This window comes from Heptranchias perlo, chromosome 7 (genome assembly GCF_035084215.1).
Source record: "Heptranchias perlo isolate sHepPer1 chromosome 7, sHepPer1.hap1, whole genome shotgun sequence".
In the NCBI taxonomy this organism is placed as follows: Eukaryota; Metazoa; Chordata; class Chondrichthyes; order Hexanchiformes; family Hexanchidae; genus Heptranchias; species Heptranchias perlo.
The window spans coordinates 28023441-28046958 of NC_090331.1; the positions used below are offsets into that span (position 1 = coordinate 28023441).

General features: G+C 43.5%; 1 protein-coding gene across 1 annotated transcript in view; it reads left to right on the forward strand.

Moving 5' to 3' along the window:
* The window catches only part of LOC137323576 (low-density lipoprotein receptor-related protein 1-like), a 1400855-nt gene that overhangs the window by 1323921 nt on the left and 53416 nt on the right, over window positions 1-23518 (forward strand). The window contains exons 82-83 of the mRNA XM_067987196.1: window positions 20257-20421; window positions 21972-22133. Of these exons, the coding sequence (XP_067843297.1) occupies window positions 20257-20421; window positions 21972-22133 (327 nt within the window). The remainder of the gene's footprint in view (window positions 1-20256; window positions 20422-21971; window positions 22134-23518) is intronic.

A 23518-nucleotide genomic window follows, 5' to 3' on the forward strand; every position in this document is an offset into this window, starting at 1 on the left:
GATAAGGAACGTCAGTATGCAAAATGGAGCATTTTTCACTTTTGGTATCCAGTGTCAACATCAAGCTCTTCCAGATCATCAGTTCTAGCGCTGGCTAGATGTAGATTAAATCTCCCTCTACTCTGCCCTAAAAAATGTACCTAAAGGGGGCATCGTTATCAGAGAAAAGGTTTTACAAAGATTTGTATTTGTTTGCAAAGCATGAATTACGGTAATATAATTGATATTGAAACTCATCACTCTATCAGAAGTATATTTCCATCATTTGTGAATGACATAGACATGTTGAAAATAGCACTTGGCACTTTTTAATGGTGGCAATCTAACCCTTAACTTTAACCTCCAATGTACCAGCATTCGATTTCCATTTCTCCTACTTGCTAATTTTGTAACCTTGCTAGATGGTATTGCTAATTTGGTGTTAATTAATGCCAAACTGTTCAATTTTGTTTTATGGACCCTTGTTTACTAGAAGTTGGACTGATGCAGCCTAAACACATTTCATTCAAGACCTTTAAACTTCGAAAGGAGGAATCTTTTATTCCATTAATCTAAGTTGGATTTGAATCTCGGTTCCAGAAATGAAATAGCACTCGCCAAATATATATTTACAACACTAAATGACAATCTATTCCATATCAGAGGTGGAAATTTAAATGATTTTCCTTTCCATATTCCAGGGTACTGAGGACTATTGCAGCACTCCTACCAGTACCCTGGCTGAAACCAACTAACTCAGCAAATGCCAGGATTAAACCTGGGACTTTCCAGGAGTTGATAGAAACTATTTCCTCTAGTGGGGAAGTCCAGAACAAGGAATTAGGGCATTCTGGGGTGATGTCAGGAAGTCCTTCTTCACACAAAGGGTAGAGGAAATCTGGAACTCTCTCCTCAAAAAGCAATTGAGGCTAGGTCAATTGCAAATTTCAAAACTGAAATTGATAGGTTTTTGTTTGGCAAAGATATTAAGGGTTACAGAACCAAGGCGGGGTAGATGGAGTTAAGATAAAGATCAGTCATGATCTAATTGAATGGTGGAACAGGCTCGAGGGGCTGAATGGCCCACTCCTGTTCCTATGCCTCTGTGGCTCCCAGTCCAGCAATGCCTTTATTTTAAAATGCTCATCCTTGTTTTCAAACCCCTCTCTATCTCTGTAACCTCCTCCAACCCTACAACCCTACAACCCTCCAAGATCACTGCGCTCCTCCAATTCTTGCCTCTTGCGCATACCCAATTTTAATCGCTCCACCATTGGCGGCCGTGCCTTCAGCTGCCCATGCCCTAAGCTCGAGATTCCCTCCCTAAATCTCTCCGCCTTTCCACCTCTCTCCCCTCCAAGAAGCTCCTTAGAACCTACCGTTTTGACCAAGCTTTTGGTCACGTATCCTAATATCGCCTTATGTGGCTCGGTGTCAGACTGTGTTTGATAACGCTCCTGTGAAGTGCTTTGGGATGTTTTATTACATTAAAGGCACTATATAAATGCAAGTTGTTGTTGTTGTGGCTCAGCTACTCACTAGACAAACTTGCTGAGGCTTCAGTTGAGATTCGTCACCACTCTATCATGAAAACAGTTGCAAAACAAATAGAAGCATATTGGGCTCGATTTTCGCATCCCCGAGCGGGTACATTCGTAGTGGGGGGGGCTGCGAAAATCGGGGATTCCCGGGGCAGGTCTGGAGCCCGGCTCCAACCCGCCCACTTCCGGGTTCCCCAGTGATGAGCTGACATGCGCATGCAGCCCCCGCATGTGGGACTCCCGCCAGGTGCCACTTAAAGTACTCATTAAGGTATTTCAGGTCGTTTAGAGACCTGATTAACATAGGGGTGGGATTTTGCAAACAACAGGGACTGTTTCCCATACTGGGGAAAACACTCCCAGTTCAAATGGATGTGTTGCAGCCATCAGTCTGTGGCAGCTGCAAAGGTCCTTTTGACAGGTGGTGGGGGAGACCCTCACTCATTGCAGGAGGGCACTCTGTCACTTGGGACAAAGTTTGGCCTCCACACCCTCCTCCTAACAATAAAATGCACCAACTTCAACACTTACCCCGGTGTCCAGACACATGTACCTACCTTGCGGACCCCCTCAAATGTACATCTTCCGGATGGGGGCTGCCGTAGCTGCAGTCATGACCTCCTCGGAGGGCGAACAGCATCACCAGCCTCGCCAGCCACGGCGTCCACCTCTGACACGTGGAGCCCCACAACAAAGTGCTGTGACACATCCATCTGCACGGCAGGAGGGAGGGCAACAGCAGAGAGAGATGCATCGCAGAAGGCACTACCCTCGCCACAGAGTCTACAGACCGAGGCTCAGCTTCCTGGACCACTCTGAGCAGCAGTGTACACGGAGGCTCAGAGTCACTCGACATGTAATCGTGGACATCTGCAGCCTCCTTCATGCCGAGCTGCTCCCGGCTGGCCCGAGCACCATCTTCTTACCTGTCGCTGTCAAAGTCACCACTGCCCTCAACAACTTCTCCTCCGCATCCTTCCAGGGTGCCACCGGGGACATCGCCGACGTCTCTCAGTCGTCTGCACAAAAGAGCCCTGCAAATACACCTACACCTACTCTGCAGTGACACAATGGGGGGCATCAGTTGTGGGTCTTCATAGTGATCCTCAGGAAAGGGCATTATTGCACAAACCAGACAAGATTCGCAAAGATGTGGCAGTAGTGGTGACAATATATGTTATGTGAGTTGATCAGAAATTAAATATAGGTAAAGACCATGACAAACCCTCAAACACCCTTGTGCATCCCCTTCATGCTCACGACACATTTGCCTTACGCTGCCTACTGCACATATGTGATGCATGCCCTGTGGCTGCAGCACTGGTAGTGGCAGGTTGGGTGAGGCTGACCGTGAAAGAGATTCATGAGAGGGTGAGTATGAGATAGAGCCATGAGATTGTATGAGGATTGGGTTGAGTGGTAGTGGCGGGATGAGTACTGGCGAGGTGAGTAAGTGCAGGTAAAATGAGGGTGGGCTTTGAGTGGGTGTGAGGAGTGATGTGATAGAGTAGTGTTGGCAGTGCAGAAGGAGATGTGGGGTGGGGGCGGTGATGTGGCAGACAGAGTGTAGGGGAATGAGTAAGTGTACTCACTTTGGCTGACCTACTTAGGTCATTGCAGTGCCTCCTGCACTGTATGCCACCTCAAGCCAGGCCTCCGTGGTGGCAGAGGCAGGCCGCTTCCTCCCGCCCGTCGGGGGGAAGATCTCTGTCCTCCCTCTCCCCTCACCCCATCCAATAATACCTGGAGTGAGACATCATTAAACTGGGAGCAGCCTTCCCCCGGGCTGCTCCATGCTGTAATTTTTCCTATTTTCTGCAGCATCAGTCAGTGGAGGACTGCCCCTTTAAATAGGGCTCCTCCAGCTGACAGTCTGTGCTGCGCATATGCAGTCCACCCGCTGCGCAGCTTTCCAGCGCGAAACCCGGAAGCACAAGTAAGTGGCTCCAATTAGCCTGCGATTCCATGCGGAGCAGACTGATTTCACTGGGCGCGTTACCCACGCGCCCAGTCGACCCCCCACTGCAAACCCGCCGTCCTCCTAATATCGGGCCCATTGTTTCCATTTCTTACTATTTCACTTCTATATTTAAGGTACCTAATTTTTTCTATAGTCTTAATTCAAATGTACTCAATATTTATTTGCGTTCTTCTTAATTGTGCTTGCAAGTCCTTATTCTAATTTTTGTTTTTCATTCCAAACTATCTTTAATCAGTTTTAAATTTAGTTTCGCATATTTTGTGCAATTTTCAACCTTCCTTGTGCCTTTGTCGAATCATAGAAAGGTTACAGCACGAAAGAAGGACATTCGGTCTATCGATTCCGTGCTGGCTCTATGCAAGAGCAATCCAGCTAGTCGTACTCCCCCGCCCTATCCCCATAGCCCTGCAATTTCTTTCTTGTCAAGTACTTATTCAGTTCCCTTTTGAAAGCCATGATTGAATCTGCCTCCACCACCCTCTTGGGCAGTGCATTCCAGATCCTAACCACTCGCAGTGTAAATAAATTTTTCCTCATGTCACTTTTTGTTCTTTTCCCAATCACCTTAAATCTATGTCCTCTGGTTCTTGAACCTTCCGCCAATGGGAACAGTTTCTCTCTATCTACTATGTCTAGATCTTTCATGATTTTGAATACCTCTATCAAATCTCCTCACATCTGTCTCTGTTCCAAGGAGAACAACCCCAGCTTCTCCAGTCTATCCACGTAACTGAAGTTCCTCATCCCTGGAATCATTCTAGTAAATCTCTTCTGCACTCTCTCTAAGGCTGTCACATCTTTCTTAAAGTGCGGTGCCCAGAACTGGACACAACACTCCAGTTGTGGCCGAACCAGTGTTTTATAAAAGTTCATCATGGCTTCCATACTTTTGTACTCTATGCCTCTGTAAAGCCCAGGATCCCTTATGCTTTTTCAACCTTTCTCAACCTGCCCTGCCGCCTTCAACGATTTGTGCACAGATACCCCCAGATCTCTCTGCTCCTGTACCCCTTTTAGAGTTGTGCATTCTAGTTTATATTTAATTGTATTTTTATTTTCTGTTGTTTTTAATTGAATTTAGCTACTTTGTCTCTACTGCTACTGTTACTTCTTCTGACCAGTATATATTTCATCAATTTGAACTTTTTTTTTCTTTTTTGAGTTTGAGCATCTTACATTGATTCCTCAGCCAAATTTAAGAATGCAAGCTATTTGCATAGTTAAAAGCCAGCTTCAAAGGTTGCTTTTTCAGCTAACTGATTGGCAAAGGATCTAAAGATTGCTGTGACTGATGTGTTTTTCCCTGTCAAAACATCAAGGGACGCCACTAGATGAGTAAATTCATCTGTGGCATATCAATTATTAAGGACATTGCAGTTCTGAGAATATTTTAAAAACAATATTTTTAAAACTGAACGTCAGGCTGTATTGCTGGCTGAATATAACCATGAACTTCTGACATAGCTCCACTCCTTCAGTTAACTTTTCTGTAGGCATGATTCAGGTTTTAAAATGGTGAGAGTCATGACTATATGATTCCAGAAATTAAGGGCATGAGCATACCTCAAGATAGACCAGAGAATATTTTTTTCTTCCATAATCATCGATACCTGAATCTCTGAGATCAGAAAATGCATTCATCTTCCCATTGGCACTTTCCCCTTGTAACCTGCCACTGGTTCACTGCACTTACTTCCGTCCTGTTTGCTAATCACTGGGAAAAGCAAAATTGCTTTTTTGTGCATGCAAATAAACAATGTGGGGGTAATTTTCGATTTGCCACCAGTGTGCAAAACTGGCATTGCGGGTTGAACGCCATTATAGAAACTGCCCAGTTTTCCTTTCCAATCCTGGTCATTCATTTATCTCCAGGTTTGTGAGACCTTGCTGTGCACAGTTTGGCTGCCACGTTTCCCTACATTAAAACAGTGATTACACTTCAAAAGACACTTAAGTAGATGTGAAGCATTTTGGGACATCCTGCGGTGCTATATAAATGCAGGTTCTTATAGAAACATAGAAAATAGGAGCAGGAGTAGGCCATTCGGCCCTTCGAGCCTGCTCCACCATTCAGTATGATCATGGCTGATCCTCTATCTCAAGACCATATTCCCGCTCTCTCTTGATGCCTTCTTTGTCTAAAAATCTGTCTAGCTCCTTCTTAAATATATTCAGTGACTTGACCTCCACAGCCTTCTGTGGTAGAGAATTCCACAGGTTCACCACCCTCTAAGTGAAGAAATTTCTCCTCATCTCCGTCCTAAATATCCTACCCCGTGTCCTGAGACTGTAACCCCCTCGTTCTGGACCCCCAGCCAGGGGGAACATCCTCCCTGCATCCAGTCTGTCTAGCCCTGTCAGAATTTTATATGTTTCAATGAGATGCCCTCTCATTCTTCTAAACTCGAATGAATACAGGCCGAGTCAACCCAATCTCTCCTCATATGACAGTCCTGCCATCCCAGGAATCAGTCTGGTGAACTTTCACTGCACTCCCTCTATGGCAAGTATATCCTTTCTTAGGTAAGGAGACCAAAACTGCACGCAATACTCCAGGTGTGGTCTCACCAAGGTCCTGTATAACTGCAGTAAGACATCCCTGCTCCTGTACTCAAATCTTCTTGCAATGAAGGCCAACAGACTATTTGCCTTCCTAACTGCTTGCTGCACCTGCATGTTTGCTTTCAGTGACTGGAGTACAAGAACTCCCAGGTCCCTTCGCACATCAACATTTCCCAATCTATTACCATTTAAATAATTGTAAACAATTTTACAACACCAAGTTATAGTCCAGCAATTTTATTTTAAATTCACAAGCTTTCGGAGGCTTCCTCCTTCGTCAGGTGAACGATGTGAAAATAATATTCTGTCTTTCTGTTTCTCCTTCCAAAGTGGATAACTTCATATTTATCCACATTATACTGCATCTGCCATGTATTTGCCCACTCATTCAACTTGTCTAAATCACCTTGAAGCCTCTTTGCATCCTCCTCACAACTCACAATCCCACCTAGTTTTGTGTTGTCAGCAAACTTGGAAATATTACATTTGGTTCCCTCATCCAAATCATTGATATATATTGTGAATCGCTGAGGCCCAAGCACTGATCCCTGCGGTACTCCACTGGTCACTGCCTGCCACCCTGAAAAAGACCCATTTATTCCTACTCTCTGTTTCCTGTCTGTTAACCAATTTTCAATCCATGCCAGTATATCACCCCCAAATCCCATGGGCTTTAATTTTGCACACTAGCCTCTTATGTGCGACTTTATCAAAGGCCCTCTGAAAATCCAAATAAACCACATCCACTGGTTCTCCCTTATCTATTCTACCAGTTATATCCTCAGAAAACTCCAGTAGGTTTGTCGAACATGATTTCCCTTTCATAAATCCATGTTGACTTTGTCTAATCCCGTTGATATTTTCTAAGTGTCCTGTTATCACATCCTTTATAATAGACACTAGTATTTTCCCTCCTATTGATGTTAGGCTAACCTGTTCCTGTAGTTCCTTGTTTTCTCTCCCTTTTTTAAATAGTGGGGTTACATTTGCAACCCTCCAATCTGCAGGAACTGTTCCATAATCTATAGAATTTTGGAAGATGACAACGAATGTATCCACTATTTCCATGGCTACCTCTTTTAGTACTCTGGGATGCAGATTATCAGGCCCTGGGGATTTATCGGCTTTCAGTCCCATTAATTTCTCTGGCACTTTTTTTACTAATACAAATTTCCTTTAATTCCTCCTTCTCACTAGTCCCTTGGTTCCCTAGCATTTATGAGAAGTTATTTTCTGTGAAGACAGAACCAAAGTATTTGTTTAATTGCTCTGCCATTTCCTTGTTCCCCATTAGAAATATATTATTTCTGATTGTAAGGGACCTACATTTGTCTTCACTAAACTTTTTCTTTTTATATACTTGTAGAAGCTTTTGCAGCCCACTTTTATGTTCCTTGCAAGTTTACTCTCATACTCTATTTTTCCCCTCTTAATCAATCTCTTGGTTCTTTCTTGCTGAATTCTAAACTGCTCCCAATCCTCAGGCTTGCTGCTTTTTCTGGCAACAATTTCTTGTACTTAATGGAACTGACCATTAGTATTAACAGAGCAGGGCTGCCAGAGTGAATATCAATGCTAAAAGCAGAAGATAGGATGAGAGATTAGCATTAGTTTTAGTTTGCTTTAGTAAAGAGTCAGCATTGTCGCCCAAGTAGCCCCTCCTGTGCTATAAACCTCTGTGGGTCTTCTATGGTTCAGTAAATGTATCTGCATTTACCCAATTCAGATTCAGAAATGATTTCCAAGGTCACTGAATAGAAAATTAGACAATAGAATATGTGACAAATGTTTGAATAGTTTATTGTATTTTGAATGAAAGAGAATACACAGTCTTTTGATCCAAAGATGAAAGTGGTTTGTTTCCTTGATTGATTAATTTTTGGGAACTTTTTAATTGTATTTGGACTTCTGCAGGCAGAAATGTACTTTTGTTACGTATATGGGTGTGAATTCTGTCTCGCTGCACATTTACAAAATTATTTATTTAAATATTCATATGTAACATGTCAGTTATGTATAAGAATGTAACGTTAAGTTCATCTGAAATCTGCACGTCATGAGAGGTTGAAATCTGGAGATTGCTCAAGTTCAGCAGCTCTTTCTGAATTCTGGTATGTGACATAGAACTCCATCTTGTGCCTTACACGAGATGTTAAAATACAGAATAATATATGTTGTGATGCTGTTAGTGAAAATGGTATGAAGACAAAACCAAATTAATTCACTATACCGTAAATCAGGACTTTGTTTAATGAACCATTAGCAACTTTTACATTTCTTCAGAAATCATTGTTAAATAACATAATCTGAGTCCTTGGCTCTCCCAGGAATGGGGGCAAGAGAGGGCTGGTGAATTAGGATTAGATTCAACAAGGCAAATAGGGCAAGCATGTGTGCACCTTGTAGCTTTTTCTTATCTTATGTATGTAACATAACATAACATAACAATTGACCAATTCCAAGCCCCAACTTTAATGTCAATGGAGTGTAAAATTGAGCGAGGTGTAAAATGGGTGTCCGGCCCGAACCTATCTCATTCCCATTCATAGAATCATAGAATCATTACAGCACAGAAGGAAGCCATTCGACCCGTCTAACCCGTGCTGGCTCTCTGCAAGAGCAATCCAGCTCGCCCTTTCCCCGTAGCCCTGCAAATTTTTTTCCTTGAAGTACTTATCCAATTCCCTTTTGAAAGCCGCAATTGAATCTGCCTCCACCACCCTTTCAGGCAGTGCATTCCAGATCATAACCACTCGCTGCGTAAAAAAGTTTTTCCTCATGTCGTCTTTGGTTCTTTTGCCAATTACCTTAAATCTGTGTACTCTGGTTCTTGATCCTTCTGCCAATGGGAACAGTTTTTCTCTATCCACTCTGTCTCGATCCCTCGTGATTTTGAATACCTCTATCAAATCTCCTCTCAACCATCCCTGCTCCAAGGAGACCAACCCCAGCTTCTCCAGTCTATCCACATAACTAAAGTCCGTCATCCCTGGAATCAGTCTGGTAAATCTTTTCTGCACCCTTTCTGAGGCCTTCAGATCCTTCCTAAAGTGTGGTGCCCAGAATTGGACACAATACTCCAGTTGTGGCTGAACCAATGTTTTATAAAAGTTGATCGTAACTTCCTTACTTTTGTACTCCAAGCCTCTATTTATAAAGCCCAGGATCCCATATGCTTTTTTAACTGCTTTCTCAACCTGCCCTGCCACCTTCAGCAATTTGTGACATATGCCCCCAGGTCTCTGTTCTTGCACACCCTTTAGCATTGTACCCTTTAGTTTATATTGCCTTTCCTTGTTCTTCCAATCAAAATGTATCCATTCGCACTTCTCTGTGTTAAATTTCATCTGCCAAGTGTCCGCCCATTCCACCAGTCTGTCTATGTCTTCTCAAAGTCTATTGCTGTCCTTCTCACTGTACACTACACTTCCAGGTTTTGTGTCATCTGCAAGTTTTGAAATTGTGCCCTGTGCGCCCAAGTCCAAGACATTAATATATATGAAGAAAATCAGTGGTCCTAGTACTGACCCCTGGGGAACACCACTGTTTCCTTTCCTCCAGTCCGAAAAACAACCGTTCACCACTACTCTGTTTCCTGTCACTTAGGCAATTTCATATCTATGTTGCCACTGCCCCTTTTATTCCATGGGCTTCAACTTTACTGACAAGCCTATTATGTGACACCTTATCAAACTGTTTTTAGAAGTCCATATACACAACATCAACCGCATTGCCTTCATCAACCCCCTCTGTTACCTCATCAAAACACTCAATCAAGTTAGTTAAACATGATTTGCCTTTAACAAATCGATGCTGTCTTTCCTTAATTAATCCACACTTGTCCAAGTGACTGTTAATTTTGTCCCGGATTATCGTTTCTCGAAGTTTCAGCACCACCGAGGTTAAACTGACTGGCCTGTAGTTGCCGGGTTTGTCCTATTCATTGAGTGGGTTAGGTTAAAATCGGGGCTACAGATGTGTTCAGGTATATTATATTTTTAGTATTTCATGATTTTTTTTGTACCTTATAATTCTATTCTCACATAAATATATTAATTGCTTCATGCTGTAAAAGCTCTAGTTTGTGTTTGTTTGGTGATGTAGCGAGAGAATTTAATCCATTAAACAGATTACTGCAAGCAGTGTAATGATAGCCCCTGGAGTATACACCTTTGCTAAGGGTAGATAATTGAAAAGGCACAGCTTCCAAATCACAGGGGACATGGTCTGCTTACAGGGACCAGTGTTAAACCTTCAAGAGAGAAAACAGTTCTTAAAAAAAAAATTGTAACAAATGACTTTCATCAGATGCCTGCAGACTTTAGTAAGCAAAGTAGTTATGTTGTTTAGAGGTTTTATATTAATTATTTCTAAATTTATTGTTTTTATCCCTCAATAACACAAGAGATATGCATAGTATATTTTCATTCATGCTATTGGATTAGATTTGTCTCAGTGTCTTTTAAAAATTGTGAACATGCAAAAGATATGTGGATTTGATTGCTCAGTGCTATTAAAAAATCTTGTGTGGTAATTTAAAATAATTTCACCTTCTACCATATATTAAGTAGCAGTAATCAGGCTTTTAAATTGTAATATTAATTTATAATTTAGTCATTTAAATTGGGATTTACTCTTTATGCAACACTCCAGAACATGGATCTATAATTGCTTTGACCTTGAATTTTCTGCAAAAAAAACTCCATCAATCATACTTGATGTGAAAAATGATATACACAATACAGATTTTACCATATATATAATGGCTGGGCTCCTGATTGAGGCCACCATCTTTTTGAGGTTTCCAATCCTGGGTGAGGAAACACTCAGCCTTGGCTCTCGGCTACCTTGACTGCTCCATTAAATGTAATCAGCACTCAGGAGTGCCGGGAAACTAGGAAGCATCACAAACCAACTTGAGAAATAGAAAGGAACTAGGAATCCAGTTACCAGGTAAAATTATCTGAAAGTCTTTCAATTGGAACTTTATTATTTTATATTAGATACAGGAGATAGGGTGAATGATTGAGAATGAGGTCTCATCTTCGAGTATTCCTTTAAAATGTGTTTTAGTGCTTCATAACAATCTAAATCTGAGACTTTGCATTATTCCTGGATACCATATTACAAAAAGGATATAGAGGTACTGGGGAAGGTGCAAAAAAGATTTACAATGATTGTACCAGAACTGAGAGGTTATAACTATCAGGAAAGACTGAACAGGCTGAGGCACTTTTCTCTAGAAAAGAGAGGACTGAGGGGTAGCCTAATAGAGGTATTTAAAATTATGAAGGGGTTTGATGTAGAGAAGATGTTTCCATATGTGGGGGTGTCCAAAACTAGGGGCCATAAATATAAGACAGTCACTAATAAATCCAATAAAGAATTCAGGAGAAACTTCTTTACTGAGAGAGTGGTGAGAATGTGGAGTAGTTGAAGTGAATAGCATAGATGCACTTAAGGGGAAGCTGGATAAGTACATGGGAGGAGGAAAGAAATGGAAGGGTATGCAGATAGGTTAGATGAAGTCGGGTGGGAGGAGGCTCATGTGGAGCATAAACACCAGCATAGATCTGTTGGGCCGAAGGGCCTGTTTTTGTGCTCTAAAATCTTGTTATTCTATGTAAATGCAAGTGGAGGATATATAAGTATTGTAAAATCAGGAGTAAAATGTGAGTATAACAAACATATAAAAGTTATATGTGGATGCTTGCAATTATTGCTAATGGCAGTAAATAAATAGTTTAATGTGGCCTATGTACCTTTAGAAGAAGACGGTGGTTAAATTCGATAACCCACAAATCTGGGGGTAATGGTGCATGATTAACCTGCATCCGGTGTTTCCGATACAGGCAGCACCTGAGATTCATGCTGCCGTCTCATTACCATGATTTGTACGTGCAACCAGCGCTACCTGCACCATATAGTGACTGCACGCACCAGCAGGAGGCCCAATATGGGGTGTGGCCAACATTAGTTAAAGGCAGCCTGCACCTCTTAAAGGGGAGGTGTACAGTCAATGCAAGCAGTGGAGGATGACAGGTAGAATGGCTGGACCAGCAAGAGACCGTGCACCGAGGTTCTCCGACAACGCACTGGAGGCCTTGTTGGAGGGAGTGGAGGAATGGAGAGCCATCCTATATCCGCAGGGTGGCAGGAGATCCTCCAGACACCAGCTGTGGAGGCAGTGGGAGGAAGTGGCCCTGGAGGTGAATGCCTGGAGCATTGCACCACACATGAAGTTCAATGATTTGACACAAGTGGTCAAGGTGAGTGAATGCAAGTGTCAAGTGGCACATCCTACCAACCGCAACACTGGTCCACGCACGACACCCCCCATCACTTACCCACCGACAAGCACTGCCCATCCGTACGCAACGCTGCACTTCATATGCTACATCTCACCCTGACATAGTACCACACTTGCAATCCACACACCCACCACACACAGGTCACACACACTGGCAGCTATTCCACCATGACAGGCACATCACCCAAACATCTTGCAGGACACTCACTGACACACTTCCCCCTATCTTGCAGAAGAAGGTGGCGCATAACAGCTGGCAGCAGGAAAGACCTGGGGGAGAACAGGCATGCCTACACATCCTCACCCTGTGGAGGAGACCGTGCTGCAGATCATTGGCCAGACTGTGGCTGCAGCCGTGGCCACTGGCTGCGCTGGAGGTCCCAACGAAGACGGACTCTGCTTACCTAATCCCTCTTCTCGTTTCCCACATCTCCCTCATCCCACAATCTTTTCAGACTCATGTGCTGCAGATGGTGTCAGCACACACGTCTTACTTGCTCCTCTCCCCACTCCACAACTTATCCCATCTTCCTTTGTCATTGCAGATACCCTGGAACTAGACCCAACACTGTCCGAGGTGGAGGAGGAGGAAGACAGTGATGATGCAGACACACCATCGCTTGATCTGCCACACTCATCCACCAGCTCAGATACTGACACTGCACATCCTTTAGAGGCTAGGTTAGAGGAGGGATCTGCACGTGGTGAGCCACCGGGCACAATTGCACAGGATCCAGGGCGAGGAGAACAGATAGCACAGGTGCCAGCTCGCCAGAGGGCGAGGTCGCACAATGGTTCTGCTGCCGAGGAGTCAGATGATGACTTTGATGGGCCAGGCTACAGAAGAAGGCTGATGGGCGTACACTTCCAAATGCTTGGTGTGCTGGAAAACCTGCCAGAAATTCTGTGCATAATGTCAAGGGACATGAAGGAGTCCACCTCGAACTTGGCACAGGGCTTTGCACAGAGCTGGAGCTCATTCTTACCCACATGGAACGGGTGGTCACCTCCATTAGCGCATCTGTGGAACCCACTATGTTGCAGCGTCTGATGGCCGATGTCGCGGCTTCCATTGCAGCACCGACAGCTGCCATTGCAGCACAAACCGATGTCATCAAAGGTCTGCAAGCTTCAACTGAAGCTCAGACTGCTGCTGTGGCAGCTCAGACTGCTGCATTGGAAGCACAGACCGCTGCTTTGGTGGCTCTAGGCACCACTGTGGAACGGGGCTTCCAGGGCGTCATTGCACTCCAGCAATCCGTTCTCCAGCTGATCACTAGGAGTGCTGAGGTGCCACCCCCTTGAGAGTGGCAGTGGCGCCATGGCAGTCAAACCTGCTGTCCTCTTTCTGGATGACAGCATACCCTGCTCCCACCGCTGCCACTCTGCCAGTGCCCTTGTTGTTGCCTATCAGCCAGCCAGGCCAGACTGCTGCAGTTCATGTCAAGATGATGCAGCCTGAAGCCGGGCCCTCCCGGCCCAGAGCTGTTCGAGGTCGTCCTCCAAGGCCATATGCACGCTCCTCAATTGAAGGCCAGCAGTCTTCCACCACCCTTGCAAATGTGGCGACACCACCTCCTTTTCTGTTCCTTCTGTCCTTTCTGGACACTCTATACTCTTGAATGTTATAATTATTTTCATCTTTCTGGTACTCCTTCGACATTGTAGTTCCCTGCTGTAATAACAGCTTCCGGTTCTGGCATCTTATTTCTAATGCTTCTAGGCATCTTAATGTAGATTTGCCTCCTTTCATGTTATCTAGTTTCTCTTTTTTCCTGGGCTCTTGTACATGTATGTTTGTCAGGGTTACTGTGTCCATATCCACCAATAGACTACCTTCTCCCCATGATTCACTCCATCTGCAATTTGGTTACCTCCTTGCACCACTCCCCCCAGCCACCTATCCAGATTAAATGATTTTCAATTGATGCCTCAGTGTTTCCTGCAAGTCTCTTTGTTCCTCTTAAATTTAGCTTCAGCTAATATTTCCTATACTAACCTACAGGTACGGTAGCATAGTGGTTATGTAACTGGACCAGTAATCCAGAGGCATGGACTAATAATCCAGGGTCATGAGTTCAAATCCCAGCAGCTGGGGAATTTAAATTCAATTAATTAAATAAAATCTGGAATTAAAATACTAGTATCAGTAATGGTGGCCATGAATCTACTGGATAGTCATAAAAACCCATCTAGTTCACTAATGACATTTAGGGAAGGAAACCTGCTGTCCTGACCTGGTCTGGCCTATATGTGACTCCAAACCCACAGCAATGTGGTTGATTCTTAACTGCCCTCTTAAATGGCCGAGCAAGCCACTCAGTTGTAAAATCTCGCTAAAAAAAGTCATAAGAATAAAACCAGCGGCATCAGACCACTCGGCACTGGACATGACAAAAGCAAACCAAGCCCAGTCAACCCTGCAAAGTCCTCCTCACTAACATCTGGGGACTTGTGCCAAAATTGTGAGAGCTGTCCCACAGACTGGTCAAGCAACAGCCTGACATAGCTATACTCACAGAATCATAACTTTCAGCCAACGTCCCAGACTCTTCCATCACCATCCCTGGATATGTCCTGTCCCACCGGCAGGACAGACCAACCAGAAGTGGTGGTACAGTGATATACAGTCAGGAGGGAATGGCCCTGGGAGTCCTCAACATTGACTCTGGACCCCCTGAAATCTCATGGCATCAGGTCAAACATGGGGAAGGAAACCTTATGCTGATTACCACCTACCGTCCTCCCTCAGCTGATGAATCAGTCCTCCTCCATGTTGAACACGACTTGGAGGAAGCACTAAGGGTAGCAATGTACTCTGGTTGGGGGACTTCACTGTCCATCACCAAGGACCGCAACTGACCGAGCTGGCCGAGTCCTGAAGGACATAGCTGCCAGACTGGGCCTGCGACAGATGGTGAGCAAACCAACACGAGGGAAAAACTTACTTGACCTCCTCCTCACCAATCTACCTGTCGCAACTGCATCTGTCCATGACAGTATTGGTAGGAGTGACCACCGCACAGTCCTCGTGGAGATGAAGTCCCGTCTTCGCACTGAGGACACATCCAATGTGTTGTGTGGCACTACCACCGTGCTAAATGGGATAGATTCAGAACAGATCTAGCAGCTCAAAACTGGGCATCCATGGGGAGCTGAGGGCCATCAACAGCAGCAGAATTGTATTCAAGCACAATCTGTAACCTCATGGCTCGGCATATTCCTCACTCTACCATTACCAACAAGCCAGGGGATCAACCCTGGTTCAATGAGGAGTGTAGAAGAGCACGCCAGGAGCAGCACCAGCCGTACCTAAAGATGAGGTGCCAACCTGGATATGTCCTCCACCATTCACGACTGGATGTGGCAGGACTGCAGAGCTTTGATGTGATCCGTTGGTTGTGGAATCGCTTAGCTTTGTCTATAGCATGTTGCTTCCGCTGTTTAGCATGCATGTAGTCCTGAGTTGTAGCTTCACCAGCTACAACTCAGGACTACATGCATGCGAAACAGCGGAAGCAACATGCTATAGACAGGTCCACGAGGACTGTGCGGTGGTCACTCCTACCAATACTGTCATGGACAGATGCAGTTGCGACAGGTAGGTTGGTGAGGAGGAGGTCAAGTAAGTTTTTTCCCTCGTGTTGGTTTGCTCACCATCTGTCGCAGGCCCAGTCTGGCAGCTATGTCCTTCAGGACTCGGCCAGCTCGGTCAGTTGCGGTCCTACCGAGCCACTTTTGGTGATGGACAGTGAAGTCCCCCACCCAGAGTACATTGCTACCCTTAGTGCTTCCTCCAAGTAGTGTTCAACCTGTGTATAGCATGTTGCTTCTGCTGTTTAGTATGCATGTAGTCCTGAGTTGTAGCTGGTGAAGCTACAACTCAGGACTACATGCATGCTAAACAGCGGAAGCAACATGCTACAGACAAAGCTAAGCGATTCCACAACCAACGGATCACATCAAAGCTCTGCAGTCCTGCCACATCCAGTCGTGAATGGTGGAGGACATTAAACAACTAACGGGAGGAGGAGGCTCTGTAAATATCCCCATCCTCAATGATGGCGGAGTCCAGCACGTGAGTGCAAAAGACAAGGCTGAAGCGTTTGCAACCATCTTCAGCCAGAAGTGTCGAGTGGATGATCCATCTCAGCCTCCTCCGGATATCCCCAACATCACAGAAGCCAGTCTTCAGCCAATTCGATTCACTCCATGTGATATCAAGAAACGGCTGAGCGCACTGGATACAGCAAAGGCTATGGGCCCCGACAACATCCCGGCTGTAGTGCTGAAGACTTATGCTCCAGAACAAGCTGTGCCTCCAGCCAAGCTGTTCCAGTACAGCTACAACACTGGCATCCACCCGACAATGTGGAAAATTGCCCAGGTATGTCCTGTCCACAAAAAGCAGGACAAATCCAATCCGGCCAATTACCGCCCCCATCAGTCGACTCTCAATTATCAGTAAAGTGATGGAAGGTGTCGTCGACAGTGCTATCAAGCGGCACTTACTCACCAATAATCAATTATCAGTAAAGTGATGGAAGGTGTCGTCGACAGTGCTATCAAGCGGCACTTACTCACCAATAACCTGCTGACCAATGCTCAGTTTGGGTTCCGCCAGGACCACTCTGCTTCAGGCCTCATTACAGCCTTGGTCCAAACATGGATAAAAGAGCTGAATTCCAGAGGTGAGGTGAGAGTGACTGCCCTTGACATCAAGGCTGCATTTGACCGAGTGTGGCACCAAGGAGCCCTAGTAAAATTGAAGTCAATGGGTATCGGGGAAAACTCTCCAGTGGCTGGAGTCATACCTAGCACAAAGGAAGATGGTAGTGGTTGTTGGAGGCCAATCATCTCAGCCCCAGGTCATTGCTGCAGGAGTTCCTCAGGGCAGAGTCCTAGGCCCAATCATCTTCAGCTGCTTCATCAATGACCTTCCCTCCATCATAAGGTCAGAAATGGGGATGTTCGCTGATGATGGCACAGTGTTCAGTTCCATTGGCAACCCCTCAAATAATGAAGCAGTCCAAGCCCGCATGCAGCAAGACCTGGACAACATCCAAGCTTGGGCTGATAAGTGGCAAGTAACATTCGCACCAGACAAGTGCCAGGCAATGACCATCTCCAACAAGAGAGATTTTAACCACCTCCCCTTGACATTCAACGGCATTACCATCGCCGAATCCACCACCATCAACATCCTGGTGGTCACCATTGACCAGAAACTTAACTGGACCAGCCATATAAATAATGTGGCTACAAGAGCAGGTCAGAGGCTGGGTAGTCTGTGGTGAGTGACTCACCTCCTGACTCCCCAAAGCCTTTCCACCATCTACAAGGCACAAGTCAGGAGTGTGATGGAATGCACTCCACTTGCCAGGATGAGTGCAGCTCCACCAACACTCACGAAGCTCGACACCATCCAGGACAAAGCAGCCCACTTGATTGGCACCCCATCCGCCACCGTAAACATTCACTCCCTTCACCACCGGCGCACAGTGGCTGCAGTGTGTACCATCCACAGGATGCACTGCAGCAACTCGCCAAGGCTTCTTCGACAGCACCTCCCAAACCCGCGACCTCTACCACCTAGAAGGACAAGAGCAGCAGGCACATGGGCAGAACACCACCTGCACATTCCCCTCCAAGTCACACACCATCCCGACTTGGAAATATATCACCGTTCCTTCATTGTCGCTGGGTCAAAATCCTGGAACTCCCTTCCTAACAGCACTGTGGGAGAACCTTCACCACACAGACTGCAGCAGTTCAAGAAGGCGGCTCACTACCACCTTCTCAAGGGCAATTAGGGATGGGCAATAAATGCCGGCCTCGCCAGAGACGCCCACAACCCATGAACGAATAAAAAAAAAACATTTTTATTCTGAAAATGTTTCCAATTATTGTCGCGCTCAAGTTGAATTCAGGAAACTCAGCACCTACTGCGAATGAAGCTTAGGACTTGCTTGGCCTGCATGGTTCAACTACTCAATGGATAAATACACTGAACCACTGAGGGAATTGTGAATTTCTGATCTTAAAACTACTGTCATGGGGAAAGCAACTGCTTTCTCACAGAGAAGGAGAAAACAGAAAGAAAGCCAGAGGGAAAGTCATGCTCCGCTCTCTCACACACCTCATAGAATTGAACAGAAAGTACCGAGAGACCTAGGGGAAAGTAAATTGCAAAAATAAGTCCCTCCTCATCAACCTACAACATGGCACTGCAGAGAGAGAGACAGGCTTGTGCAAGAGAGGAAATGGGAGCACAGCTTCCAGCAGCACAAGAATAATTATGCAAATCAGGAAGATAGCACACTGCTTGTGGTGCACCCATGTGCCCTCTCTCGTGTACACCCTGATCATGAAGTGTATACCAATATGCACAGTTGTCCCTAGTCTCAGTATGTCTGAGAAATGTTTAAAAAATGTACGCTGCGCTGATATATAAGCTACTTTACAATTTAATGAATTTAAAAAAAAAATCTTAGCTATTACTTTGTCATTGGACATCTCATCGAATCATACAGTACAGAAGGCGGCCATTTGGCCCATTGTGCCTGTGCCGCCTCTTTTTAAGAGCTATCCAATTAATCCCACTCCCTTTGCTCTTTCCCTATAGACCTGCAAACATTGATATTATAATCACAAAATTGTGCTCTCGGCAATTTCTGGGAATGACATCTATGTAGTCTGCCATTCCCCTGTCACATGCAATGAAATAATGTTACAATAGATCAGACAGCTTGATACAATTGAAACAAAAAATAGAAAATGCTGGAAACACTGTGCAGGTCAGACAGCATCTGTGGAGAGAGAGAAGGTAGGATTAACGTTTCATGTCAATAACCTTTCATCAGATGGGTTTCTGACAATAGGTCATCGACCTGAAACGTTAACCCCACCTCCCCCTCTCAACAGACGCAGCCTGATCTGCTTAGTGTTTCCAGCATTTTCTGTTCTTTTATTTCATATTTCCAGCATCTGCAGAATTTTGCCTTTTGGTACAATTGAAGTTTAGGACAAATCATATTGTTCCAGTGTCAGAGCTTGCTGACCATCACAATCTCAATGACACTGAGCAGTTGGCAAAAGTCTAAATAATATTGCTTGAAGTGTGTTCCAAGGACAAATGTGACACGTTTGGGTGAGATGACATTGATAAACCACTTCAACTTCACTTTCATGATTTATTATGTCATTTCAATCGCATAACGTGTCACTGCCTTGTAACAGACGCTAGTCTATGTGTTATTCCATATCCATCACACCAATGGAAATAAAAATTGTATTTTTACAGGTATGACATGACAATATCAAAGTGAGATTACAACACAGTTTTTCTTGGGTATATATTATAAATGTGATTAAAATAAAGGGAAAAAGTAAAAATAAAATAAAGGAGCAGCCATATGAACTAATAAATACTTTTGTCTGTGAGACTCATTTATGAATTATCCAGTCGATCACACTTGTGGAGATATTAATTATATTACAAATGTGCATTATAAAATCTTTGGGAGAAAAGCTTGGAACAGAAAGTTCCTATCTATCACATGAAGAACTTGTAGCACGAAATTCTAATTCAATTAGATTATATACTCTATCAACAAAATAATTACAATGCCAAAATGAAAACTACAGTAGTCTACTTACTGACAATGGTATTTAAAGTGGTATGCTCTTTAGAATTCCTTTATTAGAAACTTAAATTCTGGAAATTCTTGAGCCCTTCATTGTTCACAGCAGAAATCTTTGAAATAAAACATTTATAACTTAAACCGCTTAAAAATGAAATTCTTGTTTCAGTAACAAAAATCTTAATGAGTGAACAGAGAGGACAGAAATAATATTGATACCTGCTCCTATTGCTTTTACAGGGAGTACCTGTGACCTAGTGTGTCTGAATGGTGGAAATTGTTTTGTGAATGAGCGAGACCAGCCGAAATGCAAATGCAAGCCTCGGTATGCAGGACAGGAATGTGAAACTGACCAGTGCAAAGACTATTGTCAAAATGGAGGACTCTGTTCAGCTTCACCTTTAGGTACTGTAAATAGTTACCCAGTAATGAGGAATCAAATATTTAGTCTGACTGCATGAATTGTACTTTTTTTGTATCATTGCATAAATGCAACTACATGCAGCAAAACAGGAGAAGTCATGGTGAAAATTGCATGTTATCAAAGAAATAAATCTTGTCTGATTTAGATTAAGTACATTGTGCTCATATCAGGAGTGTGGATGCAAAACACACTATGTTGTCCCTAATACGACACACCGATACATTTTGCATTTATAAGCACTGGCCAATTGGTTTTTGGATTTGGAATGAATACAACAGTTATAAGCCAAGACTGAAGGTAGCCTCAATGTCAGTTCTGTTAATCTATGATGGAACTGTTCAATATGTATGAAAATCATGAAAGGACAAAATGAAGGTAACAGCATGAAATAAATATTAAATTATTAACATGCAACTCACATTTTGAAGTCAATTCACAAAAATCATTTTGTATTTTTGGAGAAATTCCGTTTTCCTTAATATTTTGAAAATGCTTTTTTGCAGATATTGTGCAGTGACGTTAATGTGCCATTCTTGTCTCAATGCAGATTTTTGCAGCCTCCTGTAAAACATTTGCGACATTCCAGAAATTTCCTGCAATGCAAAGCCATGCTTGCAGATACAGGCCCATAACTGCTAAATGTTAATGAATAAATTCCATTATGTGTGATAAATGCTTGGCCATTGATGCCACTTTACCCCTCAGAAGTTATTGCCCTTCACAGGCACTTATGATGAATCTGCTTTAATGTCCCATTTGAATTATCAATAAAATCTCATGACAGATGGCCAATTCATGAATAGTACAAATTTACTTTTACAGCTGAAATTCTTTGCTTGTTTCAAGTAACTGGTAAGGAATTCTAATGCCAGTAAAAAAAAAGTGCTGAAGATAAATTGACATGCTGCGCTAACCAGGGAGTCATTCTGCACGTCAGTGCTTAATCGTATTTTAAGCACTGCCATTTCATTATGCATTTTTAAGTAGAAACCTCAATGTGTTACCAATAATCTGAATTTTTCTTTCTTTCTAATGTACCTAATGAACCACGCTGACAGCTAACCGAAATTTATTTATGCAGTGCAAGAACATCATTTCCCCTCAAATTATCCCAATTTATAATTTCCATATTTGGACAATGTTTCATGAAGGGGAAAGAAAGTCAGGTAATGGCGGGATGTCAATTTGGAGAAGCTGTTTCTCTTCGCTACAGTCGGTCGTGTAATGAGTTTGGAGCTGCCAGACTTAAATTAACTCATTCACTGGCACAAGCCTGTGTGTAGAACAAAATGGGCTGTCGATCAAGCAACCTATAGGTTTGAATACTAGTCACATAGCATCAGTACAACATTTGTTGCATAGCAATGGCATCAGCATTACCTCAACAGGCTGCTGTATAAGCTAAGCTGCATTTTGACTCTTTAGGATTGATCCAATTCAGTTTTTGTTGGCCCAGTCCAATGCATGCATGTAATGATTGTATGACTTGAAGTTTTCTTGTTTTTCACATGTTTCTTTTCGATCTGTTTAGGAAAACCAGCTTGTCGCTGTCCAATAGGATTTACTGGTCCAACCTGTAAGCAGAGGGTTTGCGACAGCTTCTGTCTCAATGAAGGGATTTGTGACGTGAACACAGGAAATCAGCCTTATTGTTACTGTCCACCAGATTTCACAGGAGACAGGTGTCAGTACAGTGAGTTTCATGACTGTAATTCTTAGTGGCAAAACCTTACATTATTTATGGCAGGGAAACAAGAGTGAAGGATAGAAGCAAGGCTGAAAAATTAACGAAGGGGGAGTGATTGAATCAGTAGATATCTCATGGGGTAACAAATAACAACGTGGGCTGAAAGTCTGAGTAACGAAAGAAGAAATGCTGAAAGATAATAGGTACGTTTAAGACAAAGATGGTGGTATTGAGGTTACCCCCAGTGCTATTTGGGGACATTGAAGTCAAGATTTCAAATATACAAACTTTCATAAAGAGGAGCTCGTTGGGTTAATACCTACAAACAGGTTTTTAAATACTGGGAAGAGGTGTAAAATACTGTACACTATACAAAGGTCATTTCAGTCAGACATTGGGGCAGCAATTACTCATGAAATAACGGAGACCTCAATAGCGCTCACCGTTGTTAGTGGCGAAATGGAGGAGCAAGTTCCAGTGTTCGCACATGCGCAGTGAAATGCAGAAATCCGGAACTTGCTCCTGTTGATTCGCCGGCGATTGTTTCGAAATAAAGGGATATCGCCGGCTGGAATCAGAGAAATCATTGACTTATCTACCCAACTGGAAATTAATTACGCCACAAAACAGGTACGTTTAGAAATGCAGGTCTAAACTAAGTTTTAACAGCACGTTCAATTTTAATGACTGCCAAACAACTAAAAAATTAACTTTTAAAAATGTGAAGTTTCATTACTCCTTTTTGAAATAGTTTATGATAATTAAAAATTTTTTTTTTACTTTTCCCTCCTGTCTCTTTTATTTAATTCAATTATTTCTTGCCTTTTCTTTTTTTCACTGTCTCTAACTGTTTTTATATTGATTTTCATGTTGTACATTTCACTTCCTAGTTTAAGGCTCCAAAGCTGTAGAGACATTGAACGCAGTTTGTCAAAAAAGCTGTTGGTCAAGGGGAGAGTGTGATCCTCTCGCTTCTCCCACTTCTCGCTTCACTTGAACTAACACTGGGCTCTTCTCCGCTTCATATTTGAGGAAGTGCCTAACCGTGATAAGTTAGTGGGTTAGTATAAATCTGTGGAGCGGCGAGCACTGTTGGTTTGCCGCTCTGAACAATTTCTGCCCCGTTGGAATGACAAAAGGTGAGTCACACGTGAATTAGGAACATAAGAATTACTAGAGGAAAAAAGACTGAGGTCCATCTAATTCGCCTTCTACCATCCTGATAGTCGCATGCTACAGCGATAATGGGATAATAGCAATCAAAATGAGAAGGAAAGCAAATGATAGAATATAAAAACAAGGAGGTATTGCTGCAGTTATATAAGGTATTGGTGAGACCGCACCTGGAATACTGCATACAGTTTTGGTCTCCATACTTAAGAAAAGACATA